Here is a 14,322-nt window from a genome sequence, read left to right as displayed (position 1 = left end):
CGAACCAAGACATATCGGGCCAAATACGAATCGGTAGACACAGTATGCAGTGCGTGTGGAGAGGAAGAAGAAACTGCCGAACACTTGATAATGTTCTGTAAAGGGCTTCATTCTACAGTTCAGGATGATGGCGCTGAGTTTTTCAAAGCACTGGGGTTTAGGGACAGGGAGGGCAAGATAGACATTAAAAGGGTAGACTTAACTGGAAGGAGGTTATCTGATTGGTGGCTAAAGTCAAGGCACGAGTGAAAATAAAAACCCTTCACTGCAAGGTACGAATCCTCAACCTCTCTATCTAAAGGAAAAAAAGAAGATAAATCTAACGGTTAGTTCACTAAGTATTACGGCTAGGTGACGTTATCCGCCGCCCGATCTAAAGGAGACAGCCACATCCATCCATCTATTTATCGTGGCGGCCCCTGGGAGGAATCTGCCGCATCCGCCTCTGCCTGCTCCGCCGTTGCTGCCGCCGCAGTCGAAGATGGCGTCCCGCAAAAATGGAGGTAAATTTGTACTACAGTTCTTCTCCCGCTGCAGTGCTGGCTTTGCATTCTGCATGCTGTTTAACGTTCTCTGCATCGTTATTTCCTTCATTACAAGTATTATGTTCTTCAGGGTCGTGGCAGGTTTCTTAAGAGTAGTCTATGATACGGTACGCAGTAACGGGTCGAGTGACTGCTGCGGATTCCGCCAAGGCTGACAGCCTTGCGTACTCTGACACTTTCATTTCCCCTCAGTTGACTCCGAAATGGCCCTTCTTAGCGAAGAACAGCTGGATGGGAGGCTGTCGCCGGATCTATGGCCCGAACCGAGTAAGCTGTCCGCCTGTTTTCGTCATGTAGCCATATTTCCGCGAATTGAAACGTACGAGCAATAATCCGTATGCATGTTCCTCGCAGTGCCTGGAGTAATGGAATTTGCTGCGCTCCTTTCGGTGAGTTTGTGCTCACTTCAGTGTTGCGTCGATTCTTACGGCGCTTATTGAACAAAGTCTTGCGCACGGCATGCCAGCACTGGGATTGCGTTTTGACGGCGTAGTGGCGACGTATGGGTTAATCACACGTGTGGACACATGTGGACGCGTAGTAGTCCCATTTCATACGGACGACAGCTATGGAAGGGAGTTGCTAGGTAGCTGCATTTCGAGGGATGAAAAATTCGCTGAGTGAACCTGGAGGCTTAGAAACAGGGTTCAGCTTAAATTGAGGACGACACAGTGAACAATGGAAATGAAAATGATAGGTGTAATCTTAAGAGACAAGAAGGGAGCAGAGTGGGTCAGGGAACAAACCAGGGTTAAGGATATCAGTCATATCATAGTTGAAATCGAAAATAAATGGGCATGGACCGCGCACATAGCACGTAGGCAGGATAACCGCGTCAATAAAGGTTTCTGACTGGATTACCAGAGAAGGCAAATGCATGAAGGGCAGACCGAAATTTAGGTAGGCCGATGGGATTAAAAAGTTCGCAGGCAGAACGTGGCAATGGAAAGCCCGCAAGACCGTGTTTATGGGTGGATCATGGGAGAGACCTTTGCCCTGCAGTGGGCGTAGTCAGGCTGCTGCTGATAATGATGATGAATGGCATGGAAGAGATCGGGTCTCCCTGCCTTACACCCTTGTTTATTGGGATTTTGTAGCCTTCTTTATGGAGAACTATGGTGCCTGTGGAGCCACTGTAGACTTTTCAGTATGTTTATGTAGGTTTCGTCGTTGCTCTGATTCTGAAATGCCTGCATTACTGCTGATTTCTCGACTGAGTCAAATGCCTTCTCGTAATGTATGAAGGCTATGTATAGGGCTTGGTTGTATTCTGTGCCGTGTGTGCCAATCTTGACCAGCGAACGATTCACTTGTCTGAAGGGACTGCTTTGCGATGTTTTTGAAAAGGATTGTTACATTTGCACAATATTGCAAGTAAGAAGTATGGCTGTTACATTTGATTACCATATCAATTATCACACGTCATGGCTGAGAAGTTCAAACCACGGCAACAACCACAGAAGTGACTTTGGCCCATCAGATCATGGCCATGTGAATGCAGGCTTCACAACCATGGTAGGCCAACTTCCAATGATGCCTTGCTGGCATTACTGTTAGCCTACAGTGTCATCTGAAGGTGAAATGAGGGATCTAGTTCTGCGAAAATTTGTATTGAGGGTAGATCTTGTATTTTGAGATTTATATGACCTTGCAATTGTGTGCATTACTTACCATTTGCTCTGCTCTTTGTAATGCTGGAAATAGTTGTGAAGTAGATGTCGCGGCTTTAAATAAGCATTGCAATTGACTTTCAAGTGGTTCTACCAGCATAAAGTCAAGAAATCTTGACACTCATCATAACAGCAGCAACACTAGATATGGCGTCATCATGTGTGACTTTCTTGATACATTTATTTGTGTTGTATTGGCTTGTTGATTTGTGTTGTAATTGAATGTTCCTTGTTTAAAAATTAGCCTGCATATACAAGGAGCACCAAACCAAAGTGGGCTCTGGATGAAGACGGTATGGTCATGCTACAAGGTGAGCTGTTTCCAACTGGCGAGGTTGGGTCTTTCACCCAACCTTAGCTGTATTGCGTAAACAGAGGCTTCACTTGTAAAGAAACTCTAATATTCTTAATGGAATGAATTGAACGTTTTGTTTATTCTGGCAGTTCTGTGAAGGAAATTCTTGATTAAGGACCATCAATTATTTGCACAAATAGCCAAAAATCGTTTCATAAAAAAAAACAAGCTGCCCAATGTCTAAAAACCTATAACCTAGATATATCATTTTTACTCGCATGACATTCGCTAATGCTACTGAATGTTAGCTAGTCACTTTTATAACAAGAACTGTGTATTTTATCTAATTAGTTATTTTGGTTCTGTAAGTTTCGTTTGTTGGGGTCAGTCGAAGTGGACAAACAAATGTATTATATATCTCATTTTCTCGCTCATAATCCACACGGGGGGGGGGGGGGGGGGGGTATGAGCAGATGTTATGTCCATGTATCCTCTTTTTTTTTTCGTATAGTTGAAGTTAAGGGTGTGGATTATATGCAAGAAAGTGTGTTAATTTATAGCTTATATGGAATTATTGAAATGTATACAAGGATTTTACAAGAGTCCTACTCCTAAATTAGTAGTACATATTAGAGCTGTCTGTAATGGTGCTTCAGTTTCATTTTCTTTAGATGCAGGTGCAGTTTCTGAAATTATTATTCTTTTTGTAGGAGAGTTCGTGGCACGACGCAAGCATGGAGCAGTATTACTAATTCCACTCAAATATACTTCTCGTGGTGAAATTCACCACACACAGGGACACATCTTGTATTTCTGTAATTTGAGATTCTATGAAGTGGCACTACACTGCTGATAAATTACCACCTTTGGTGTGCAGTGAGACAAGCGCTGATGCTATGCTCTTCTATAATGCTAACTTTTCTTAAAGGCACTGTGGAGTCGAGATAGCCAAAACACATGCCTGCTACCATGCCAAAATTACTACTTCAGTTTACTGATAATTTCCTCATTTTCCTTGCTGCAATGAATGCTGTTTTTGTTTGTTACAAGACTCCCATGGTTGTGGGAAGTCATTGGTACAATACAGTTATCTTGCGCTTTGCAAGATTGCCCTCCTTTTCTTTATATTTGACAGCACTGCCTTTTCAGCATACCCGTTTTCCAAAGTAAACGTGGTGTCCCTGGCATAGTGGGACATTGCACAGCCACAAACACGCCGTTTAGTTCTCCCTAGAAATATATCCTTAAAATGTTACTCTAAATTAAACAATCTGTTTCTCCTATTCATATTTTTTGTGTACAGTAATACCTCATTAACTCGAAGTCGTACAAGCCAGCGGAAATTTTGAGATAAACAGATTTTCGAAATAAGCACGCTAATCACTGGGAAAAATGACTGCAGAGGTGCAACAGCTGTGCGAATTTGATACAATTCCCAATTATTGCGCCAAGCTGCCCCAAAACCATCACATTTGCTGAAATTGCTACACTGTGCCAAATTAGCCAGCCAGCGTCAAATTTTTTTCAGGTGTGCTAATTTCAGCAAAAAATGCAGGCCACGTCGGCCACCTGCAGCTTGCGTCATCAAAGAAAGCACGCAGGCCTGAACTGTAGTGCCTAGAATATACTAATATTCTAGGCGCCCGCCCTACAATCGCAAGACGCGATTGACCAGATAAATTAACAAAGCTGCTCGCCCATCGGTTCCCTGACCACAGCGGGTACCTATCGTTGCAACGACAGAACTTCAAGACAAAAATACATGGCTGTAGCCAATGCTTAGCGAAAAATGTAAATTTCCTAGTCTGAAAACGCGGCTATGGCTTGAGAACTAAAGCTGGAAGCGTATGCGGCATTTTTCTCACGCGAACAAGCTCGCCGTGCTGTTTGTGGTCGACACTTTGCACCTGGCGCTTACCCGGTTGACCAACGGCTGGGGCGGCGAACGGTAAACAAACAACCACGCTTTGCAGCAAGCGGAAGTGCGTTGCGACTGATCGAGTTCGCCGATGACGCCAATCGCTGACGTGTTGTCACTTTGCCAAAGTGGGCGGAGTCGCGACGATGTGTTTCGCCTTCCCCTTTATGAAAACGAGAAGGGGGGTGAGGCCGCGCGAAAATTTGGAACCAGCTTAAACCGATGTTCTAACCCCTGTAACTTCCTTAATATAGCACGTATTCGAAAAATTCTCACGGCAGCATGTTCGCAAAGAAAAACTGCACATATATCTCTTTTTAAAAATATTTGGACCTCATGGTTGTTTACTGGCCCTTTAAACGACAATGTTTCGCAGTGAACTATGCCGTTCCACTGAATTGCGGTACTACCATGTCGAACCAGTCATCCTTGGCTAGTTGCATGCAGTATGTCGCTTACCCTAGCTACTCTCGCCATATGGATGGCAGTTTGCTTGCAGTCCATTGTATGCGCGTGTTTGTGCATTCTTCGCGCATGATTAACTCGAGAGCCTGTTAGGGTACGGCCAGTAGCCTGCTCCTTTTTTGTGAGCAATGTGCGCAAGTGGGCTCGCACGATGCTGCAGCGGCGAAATTGCGAACGGCACCATGACGCGCTTGTAACTCCGCCGAGCCGTTGTCTGCAGATAACTGCGATAAGCTCGCCGACAGTGAGTCAAAATGGCATGTTCATCACCGGCCACCTCGCTATTGCTTTTTTTATGCTTATTCGTTGAGGCACCGCGGCGACCGCGTAGAAATAGTTATCACTAACTGACCAGTCTTTGCTCTGACCAAAGGGTGGAAAAATCGTAACTCTTTCGTTACCACGCCTATTGAAATCGATCACCGGTGATCGACACTTTTGGATCATCAATTTTAGCATGCGAAATTTGTTTCTCATGCACCCAGCACTTTTTAGTAGTTAGTCCAGCCACACAACTTTCAGAATCAATAATTTGCCCGTTTTGGCAACGTAGTAATTTTTTACAGACCTTTGCGCGAACCAATGCGCGTGTATTGTTTGAAAAGTGCACTAGGCTGAAGAACTTGATGGAAGTGCGGGCACCTCGTGATTATGCTATAGTAACATCAGTTCTGTAATGAGAAGAACATTTGCAAGCCAAATATTGAATTAAATGTCAGCTTTGCAATTCGTTAAGCAGTAATAATTGTCAGAAATTTATGCCAGATATTCAATAGAGAGCTGTTCTAGGGAGTCGGAGAAAATTTGTTCTACAAAAAATATTTGCGAAGGTCCGCCGCATGTTTGAAGGGTTCAGGTGGCCTTCTCTGACACTTTCCAGAAGCTTTGGTTTTGCTTGCATCGTTATATCAGACTCGGGGTTGCATCTAGTGTCACTAGTCACTCATATGACGTCGTCATTCCACGCGCATGGGTGCTCACCAGCGCTGCAAAGCACAGGTCCTTTTCGAAACTGTCCGGCGACCCCACCTAAATTGAGTGAGGATGAGCTTAGAGTTCGAGGATAACAGCACCTCAGCTTCAAATTTTATGGTGACGATGTTTTGCATTAGCCTGAGACATCCGCAGCCGTTCATTGGTTTCTTTTGTTTACGTCCCCAAGTTGTCTCCTCCATGGCAACTGCGTATAGCTTTTGCCCCTTGTGCACAATTTCACAGCTACTCTGGTTACGTGTGTGTTCCACACTTCACTGGAGGGCAGTGTGCTGGCGCTGGCTGCAGAGCTTCTAACGTACATCGTACCGTCCTTGCCCCAGTCATCATCTCATCGCCCCTCATCGCTATCTCTTCGCACCATTATCTTCCTTTTCCATTACGTCTCTCTACCATCTCGAGCTCATCGTATTGTATCTCTCTGACCCCCTTTGAATCGTCTCCTAGTCCCTTTTTGTAGGACCCGACTCCGCCCTACCAGGGCACCAAACCAATCGCCACTATCCACGTGGCATATTTCTCTGTCAGTCGGTGTGTGTCATCTTCGACAGCTGCTCCCGCGGCCCGCACCAGTAGAAAACCCGCTCCTTACAGTCAGCGAAAAAATTGTACCGCTCAGTTTGCGCAGATGAACGGAAATCACACCTCAGGGAAAATCATGCGCACCGCACAAAGCGAAGAAGACAAACTACGCCAAGTGTGAGCAAAGGACCTCATTGCTCAGCGCATGTGTCACATGACGTGCCTCAGGGTTGCTTGACAAAGTTGATATGTCGCTGGGTTGAAACTTTGCGCACTTCGTGTTCGCAGAAAGCATCGATGTAGTGGCAGGTGCGGCTAACTAAGAAAAAAAATCAATGGACTTCAGGCGCGGTAGCATCGCACGAGTCTTGTGGAATGGTCTGGCAGTGGAATTTTCGTTCCACTCCCAGTCAAGATTTCAAGTTATCTGCAATCTAACCCAAAAATACTTAGAGGTAACGGGAAAATATTCATGGGATGTATAGGAAAATGTTGGTGCTGCGGAAAATGTCAACTTAGCCAATTTTTCGAGATATGCGAGTTCGAGTTAATGAGGTATTATTGTATATATTTTTCTATATGCATTAACAATGCGAGCGAGCAAAACTGAAATTAGCCGCAAGCTGCCATACTATTTGCAGAGCAATACGAGTGTGTGGAAACCCCGCCTCTGGAGCCATCGCTCCACTGCCAAGATAAGTTGTTGTTGTGTATAGTTTATCCATTTGCTTCTGCTGACTGAGCAATATTACCAGGAAAACATTATTGCTCTAATCCTTAGTTCAAACACATCCAATAAGTCAAGGCTGTCACATTTAATTACTTTGAAGTTTATATTTGCCATTGCTGTCTGCTCGCTTGCAGAGCTTGGCAGCTTGACTGCCGCAGCACTGCTTGAAAAAGTGAAAGACCTGCAAAACCTTGCATACAAGCTGGGCATTGAGGAATGTAAGTAATGCCTCCCTTTTTTTTAGTGACTATAGTAGTGCTATGTTCAGAATCCGCCACGCCTAGCCCTGCTGTTTGGCAGATGTGCATGCGACTGAAAACTAGTTGTGTTGGAGAGAATACATTGTAATAATTTTGCTTTCTGAGCCAAGTGCAGTAGGTTTGTTTTTGCCTGGAAATGAGCCTTTGGAAATGCCAACACAAATATTTTGCCTCATTGAGTTTTGTTTGTGGAGCCTGACCGTTAGAGGAATTAGTTAGAAGAATAAGGATGCGGTGTAGCACATTCCGCAAGCATTACTAGTTCTTGAGTGGTAGTTTACCACTATACAACAGCTGCATCTTACCGGTACTTACATAAAAAGAAGGTTCAACTTAAATTTAGGACAACGCAGAGAGCAGTGGAAAGGAAAATGATAGGCATAACCTTAAGGGCTGTTCCACCCGCTTCCCGCACAGCTGCAACGCACGTGCCGGCACACCTGTCGCACCCAAGCAGAGGGTGAAAGAGAGTCACCAATTGACTTATTTGACCCCCGCTTGCGTGCGGCAGAGGTCCGGGCGAATGTGCTGCGGCTGTGCGGGAAGCGCATGGAACGGCCCTAAGAGATAGGAGAAGAGCAGAGTGGATATGGGAACCAATGGGGGGTAGGACATCATAGCTGAAAACAAGAAATAGACATGGGCTGGGCACGTAGTGCGTAGGCAGAATAACTGCTGGTTATTAAAGGCAACTACTAGATTCCAAGGGTAGGTGAACACATGAGGAGGAGACGGGAAGTTAGGTGCGGGTACAACGTGGCGGCAGCAAGCACAGGACCGGTTGATAGATAGAACATAGAGTAGTCAGGCTGATGGCGACTGGTTTTGCAGAATGTTTTTGTGAGTGTTTTGCTTTCTACCCAGAGGTGTCTCAGTTCCTGCTAGAGGCTTCTTGTGCTTCCGCTTATGTAATACAGCTCTGCAAACACCACAAAACCATATAGCTGTTCTAGGGTGCTCCTAAATAAAAGTTACTGAATGTTGCTGTAGGGTAATCCAGTGTTGGCCAGAATCTGTGATGAAGTACCAGATCTTTATTTCTTCAGACAAAATGTGCATGAGCGATGTTGCGCCTTCTGTGCAAAAAATTAGTTTGTTTTAGTTGGGTATTACTTCTTTAGTGCACACCACCTGTGTGAGGAAGCTCTCTGGGAAAGCATGTCATGCCTTTTTTAATTGTCGGCAGGCTTTTTGCAACAGCACCAGCTTCATAGGTCTGTCAGAAATGTTTGCTTGAAAATGAATAGCAAGCGAATGTTCACACTATCGCACTGCCTTAGTGCTTCGGGAGGGCGGTGGCAGCAGCCGCGAGAATTCCCGATCAGACTTCGCGATCAGTGGTTCCTGCTAGATGACACGTGACCGGGTCTGACTGGTTAAGTACGCGCCAATTTTTTCATAACTAACAAGTACACTTCATTAGTGCTCCAATTGATTAATTTTTTATGTATATACTGTGCGTGTTAGGACTGTGACACAATATTTTGTATGCGCTCGCGAAATCCCCGCGTAATTTGCGCACCCCTTCTCGGGGACCCGTATTGCAAAAGAAGGTGCGCAAATTATGCGAGTAAGTATGGTATATTCTGGACAGACTACAATCCTCTTCTAATCCAAGGTGTGCATTGGTAAAATTGTTATTAGCAATGGAATTTGCCACAAAAGCATTTTCGTCCAGGCTGAACAAGTACTGATAAAAGAAGCTGTAGGTGAGAAAATCCATTAGGTTTGAGGGTTCACATAACATCCAACACAAATGCATGTTAATGAAAGGCAGCTGCATTACTTGCCTTGCGCATTGGAATCTCACCTTTCAGTCTAATGGCATTGCATGCACTTGTACTGACTGTTGAAATGTTTCAGTAGAATCTTTCATGAATACACTTTCATACATTTAATTTTGGAGCTGTTGATCACTTTGTTTGCACCTTCAAAGGTGCTGCCATCATCCATTGTATTGACAGCATTGCACTTATCAATTAATGCACTTGCTTTGTATGAGTGGGCTATCTGTCACAGTCAGTGACTTTAAGTAAGGCCAAAATTAGTTACACAATTCAGCCTCCAAACAGGCCAACGTGGGTTTCGCATTCCTGTCCCCATTCGTTGAAACCTATGTAAGGCCTTAGGGAATGTAGGTAGGCCTTTTTTTTTTTTTTTTGCATGATCTGTGCACACATCACATAAAAATGCCAGTAGCTTGAATACAGGTATCCAAAGATATAGTGCACACAAGATGAACAAAGAAAATTACAAATACACAGTGCTAATGTTTGTGTGCATCACTTTTTGGGGGTTTAGGATGTGATATTGCTTTGGATGCTATGAATCTCCAACAATTCTACGGGCAACCTTACGCTCATCAGGTGATTAAATATCACCAGCAAAGTATGTGGGATCTGAAAAAAAAAAGCTAAAGTTTTTTTTTTCTTTGGAAACTAGTGTAGGGGGTCTAAGGTGTGGTGGGTAGGGTGCTCACACTAGTGACTGGGTCCAGGGAAGGTTTTTTGTAAATTTTCTGCTACAGAATAGAGGAGGAACGGTATACGAGAACAAGAGGGAGCAAACAGCCAATAATGTAGCTGAAGGAATTCAGAAATGCTTTCAACACATCAAGAAATACAGAATTATTATAGCTGAACATCAATATTGGCAGATATTGTTTTTCAAAGCTTGAGATTTAAGAGCATGATGATTTCAACAATTTTTTTTGTGTTGCTAATGTCTTGAGTGGATGCTAGGTGGTGTTGCGATTCTATGAGTTATTCAATGGTGATTTTCTCAAACTGTCGTCATGAGTGAGCGAGGCCAGAACAGATTCTCTGGACCCAAGCACTTAAATTTCGATCCTGTCCAAGTCGTCTGGAGGTCGTTTTGTATTTATTCTATCCACAGAACAGCCTTTCTGCTCGTTCTGTCTTGATCATCAGATTATGCTCGATCAGCTCCCTCTTGTGTTCCAGGGCAGAGCACGTTGGTTCTGTTCCGCTCCCAGTGGTCAGTGCACCTGTCAAACGACATGTATTTGAGCTTGTCGTTTTCTGTTACGTGCAGGTACTCTTGTTCTCTTTTCAGCTCGTGAAATGACAAGAGGCCGCTTCCTAGACATTCTTCGCAAGGATAAAGGTGTGCGAAAGTGAAAAGAGATTTCCTTTATGCATGGACACTGAGTGTGTGAGATGGACAGCTGGATGGATTGCCTTTCAGAAGAGGAACAAGAGACGCTGGTGTGCAACGAGGACGACAAGTGTTTGGAATGGCGGTTGTGCATTGCATAAGAGTGCCCTGTTGCAAGACACTGTCGGGATCTGGAGCAGTGCAACCAGAGGACACCATTAGGCGTAGTGCCTTTTGCCTGTACAAATGGTTCATCTAGCCATTAACATCCATCAATGAGGTTAACTTTACACACCACGCGTCGATACTAATTGTGTATTAAGTTGACAAGTTGCTAAATTTGACTGTAGCCCTATAAAGTTTATCTTTAAATGTAACTTATCGCCATTTCATATCAAGTGATACATGTGCTGTGTTTTCATTGTTCAGCAAAGCAAATAATGTGACATGTGCACACATGTTTCGTTGTACTCAATTGTGACTCGGCACAGCTGCCTGGTGGTTATGGTCTTTATTCGATCCTGGCTTCACTGAACCTGGCCACTTTTTGAAAAGTTAAATGCTCAAAGAATTACATATGTAGATTTCGGTGTGCATTAAAACGTCTCTTATGTTCAGTGTTGGTTACCATATGTCATTCAGCAGGAATCATGCCTGCAATGTACTGAATGGCTGAATGCCCTGAAAGCAGTGGAAGTTTCAAACAGAATGCCATGTGCAACATTCACTGCTTGCAGCATCAATCACTGTGCATAGCTAAAGTTCGCAATCTGTAAAATTTGTGAATACCAAGACACTTTTGAAGTGGTGGCATCTTAAGGAAGTCTTGATCTGGCTTACAAATTTTTTCTTGTTTTTTAGATATTGGCTGCTTCAGTTAAACTAAACACAGTGTCGCATTTGAGGCTATAGTAAGAGCATGAAGAGGACAACACTAAGTATTGTTAAAAAATATCATTGCCCTACTACAAAGTATGCTAAACCATATATTTGTCTGCATAGGTGAATTGATCAGTCATTGCCGTTTTAAACGTAGTCGTTTCTCGAGTTAGTGAATGTTTGGTCTGCAATATTAAGTGTGTGTAAGATTAAGCATACAAAGGTAGCAGGGATGGGGGGCAGCAAACTAGCACAACTCACTTGATTACAAAAGAGCCAACAAAAAAAATGCTTAACTTTTTTGCCTTAATATTTCTATTTATTTCAAACTCTCGCAATGCTGCTGCAGGAAACACCCCAGTGATGGCTTTTTAATGGTCTACCATTCACAGCCTTCTAAAAAAATATTGAATGTGGTCTTCATATTTTCACATGCATTCCGTGAGTGCAGTGTGCAATATTTTGTTGGTGAGTAATGCATCTGTATGTGTGATTCCCTATTTAGTATAGATGGTGTATACTATGTCACACAACGATAAAGCGCTGTATTTAGCTTTTTTTTTCTACGCAGCATTCAAGTTCATTTCTATTTGGACTTGCCTCATTAGAGATTTTTGTTGCTATCTAATGTGAATATGTGCTGCAAATAACTGCCTTGTAGCCAACTTTCTTAGTGGCATGAGTAATGATTTCAAAAGTGCTGCAATCGTTCAACCACCATCGTAAGGATGGGTCATATGCCTAATCTTAGTGCTTGTGGCTTTGCTTATTGTGGTGTATTGTCATTTGTTTCGGATACAAGATTGGATAGTGGGGAACTTTGTGACCAGATTTGAATTAGTGAGGAACGGCTGCACGTTTGCTGAACTTTCTCTTGCGGCAAAGTGGATGCACGCTAGGTGGAGTGAAACTCAGCCGAAAGAACACAGTTTAGACAAAGCTGTCTATCCATGCTAGTGTCGTAGTTCCCTATAGTGCATTTATAAGAAACTCTATGCGAAGGCCTATCAACTCCGGGTGCCTGTCTTTCCTAGTCTTTTGTCTGTGTTTACTAGTGCAGTTGACCTTTTATGAGGCCTAATCTTGTCAACTACGCATGCCAACTGTTGAGGGCGGCATTGGCATTTGTATCAGCTTATAATGTGTACAAAATTTAAGCTCTTTGTAAAAGGTTTTCAAGAAAACAGTGGCGCATGTATCCCACTGCTTGCTGAAAAGGTCATTTCAGAAAAAATTATTTCATTTTTTCATGTAAACTTGCTACTGCCTTGCAATCAACAAAAGGCAGAGCCTCCAAACACCACCTTCTCATCACAAAACAGTTGAATCTCCATTGTACATCCAGTCACTATAAACAACACTTGAGCAGGAAATGTGGCCCCTGGCCATGCCTGCAACAGTAATCCGTGGAGGAAGCTCAACTGCTTCTTTCAAGGCAAGGCATGAAGTGCAATGAAAATTTAATTTTGCAGTCAGCTGTACACAGTGTTAGACTGGCTATGCTCATTGAATGGTTGTCAATTTTGTATTGCACAAATTTTTAAAAAACTATGGATAGGTGCAAAGAAAAGCGCTATAATAGCACACATAAGAACTGCAAAAATGAGATACTTTTGGAGCCTGTCTGTTAGGCTGAATCTGGTAGAGAGGGCTCCAAAAATTGATGAAAGAAAGAATACAGTGCATGCAAGCGTAACGGTTCATTTCGAATATGTGTGTGCTGCCACCTAGTGAATGCTATCAAAACAACTATACTAAAATTGTTTTCTGGAATATCAATGCTGTGTAACTAAATGTTTGAAAGCAATTTTTTTGAATGGTTTCTACGTGAAAAATGAAAAAAAAATTGGCAGATCCCACGCATTGTGGAAATGAATGTAACGCGAAACAGACGGCAAGTACCATTGCACAATAGACACTTTTAGTTGGGCGTATCTAATGATCCCGCATACGCAGCACTGCCATGAGAGAGAACTGCGTATGTGCAGTAAGAGATGCGTGCGTACGCCCGAGACAAGACGCTGCGTACGTAACGCAACGCTTGCTATGTTATGTTCTTGCGAGACCTTGAAAAAACCAGAACGCGAGTATATGGGGGCAGCAGTGGCGTTCGACGCAGACAGCAACAGCGGACCTGATGCAAGGCATGTGTATTTCACAATGAAAGACGATGTCTTCATGCCAGACAAGGTAAATTCAAGCGGCGGGTTCCGGCATCCTGATGATTCAGAAAAAATTCCTCGTGAATTGATGGAAGTCCTCAAGAATTGTCTTCGATAGATTGTGTGCGGGAACGCGTCTCTTTCTGCTAGGCTTTTGGCGAATGAACCCGTAAATACCTTGGTACATACTTTTATTCATGGTGCAACATAACACGTGTTGGACGTTTTGCGTGCTTTCACTCTTTCCATGTGCCGGTAAGACATCGTAAGGTCATAAATACCTGGAATGCCATCACTTCCTGTGTGGTACGCTAAGCCCCATCCGCAGCAGCGCTGGATAGAACGCGGGGGTCGATCCAGTGCAGCCATGCCTGATCAGACGCTGTTCTTACATTGCGCACCCAAGTTCCATACGGCAACGCTGAACATGCGCATTCAGTGCACTCAAGAACGATGCTAAGAATCTACACAGCGAATGCCACGGCCAGACGTGTACGCTGGTGGCCCTTACCCTCGAAGTCGGGATGTTTTTCATGCAGATCACAGAGGCCACGTTATTACTGGAACCATGGTACTGGGACTTGGCATACTTCTAACGTCGGTGGCACCGATAAGCATTCTAAACCCATGCATCTCGCATTCGATTTATCTAATAAAGTGAAACGCATCAATGTACGTTAAACTAAAAGTGTTGTCGCACACTTTGCTTGCACCGTACGCAATGTAATTTTCACAGTGTACACAACTTCGTACGCCCAATTAAAAG

The 14,322-nt window shown here is 43.7% G+C and overlaps 1 protein-coding gene across 1 annotated transcript; it reads left to right on the top strand.

Annotated features, from left to right (window-relative positions):
* The first annotated feature begins 377 nt into the window (after nucleotides 1-377).
* Nucleotides 378-11,132, top strand: LOC119166922 (DREAM core complex component lin-52). Its single transcript, XM_037418315.2, has 7 exons — nucleotides 378-503; nucleotides 738-812; nucleotides 900-934; nucleotides 2,460-2,526; nucleotides 7,273-7,356; nucleotides 10,474-10,524; nucleotides 10,606-11,132. The coding sequence occupies exons 1-7, from the start codon at nucleotides 482-484 to the stop codon at nucleotides 10,674-10,676; spliced, it is 405 nt and encodes a 134-aa protein (XP_037274212.1). The 5' UTR covers nucleotides 378-481; the 3' UTR covers nucleotides 10,677-11,132.
* The last annotated feature ends 3,190 nt before the right edge of the window (nucleotides 11,133-14,322 follow it).

Source organism: Rhipicephalus microplus, chromosome 6, assembly GCF_043290135.1.
Source record: "Rhipicephalus microplus isolate Deutch F79 chromosome 6, USDA_Rmic, whole genome shotgun sequence".
NCBI lineage: Eukaryota > Metazoa > Arthropoda > Arachnida > Ixodida > Ixodidae > Rhipicephalus > Rhipicephalus microplus.
The sequence above is the reverse complement of the archived record's forward strand: the minus strand, read 5'-3'. Positions and strand labels throughout refer to the sequence as shown.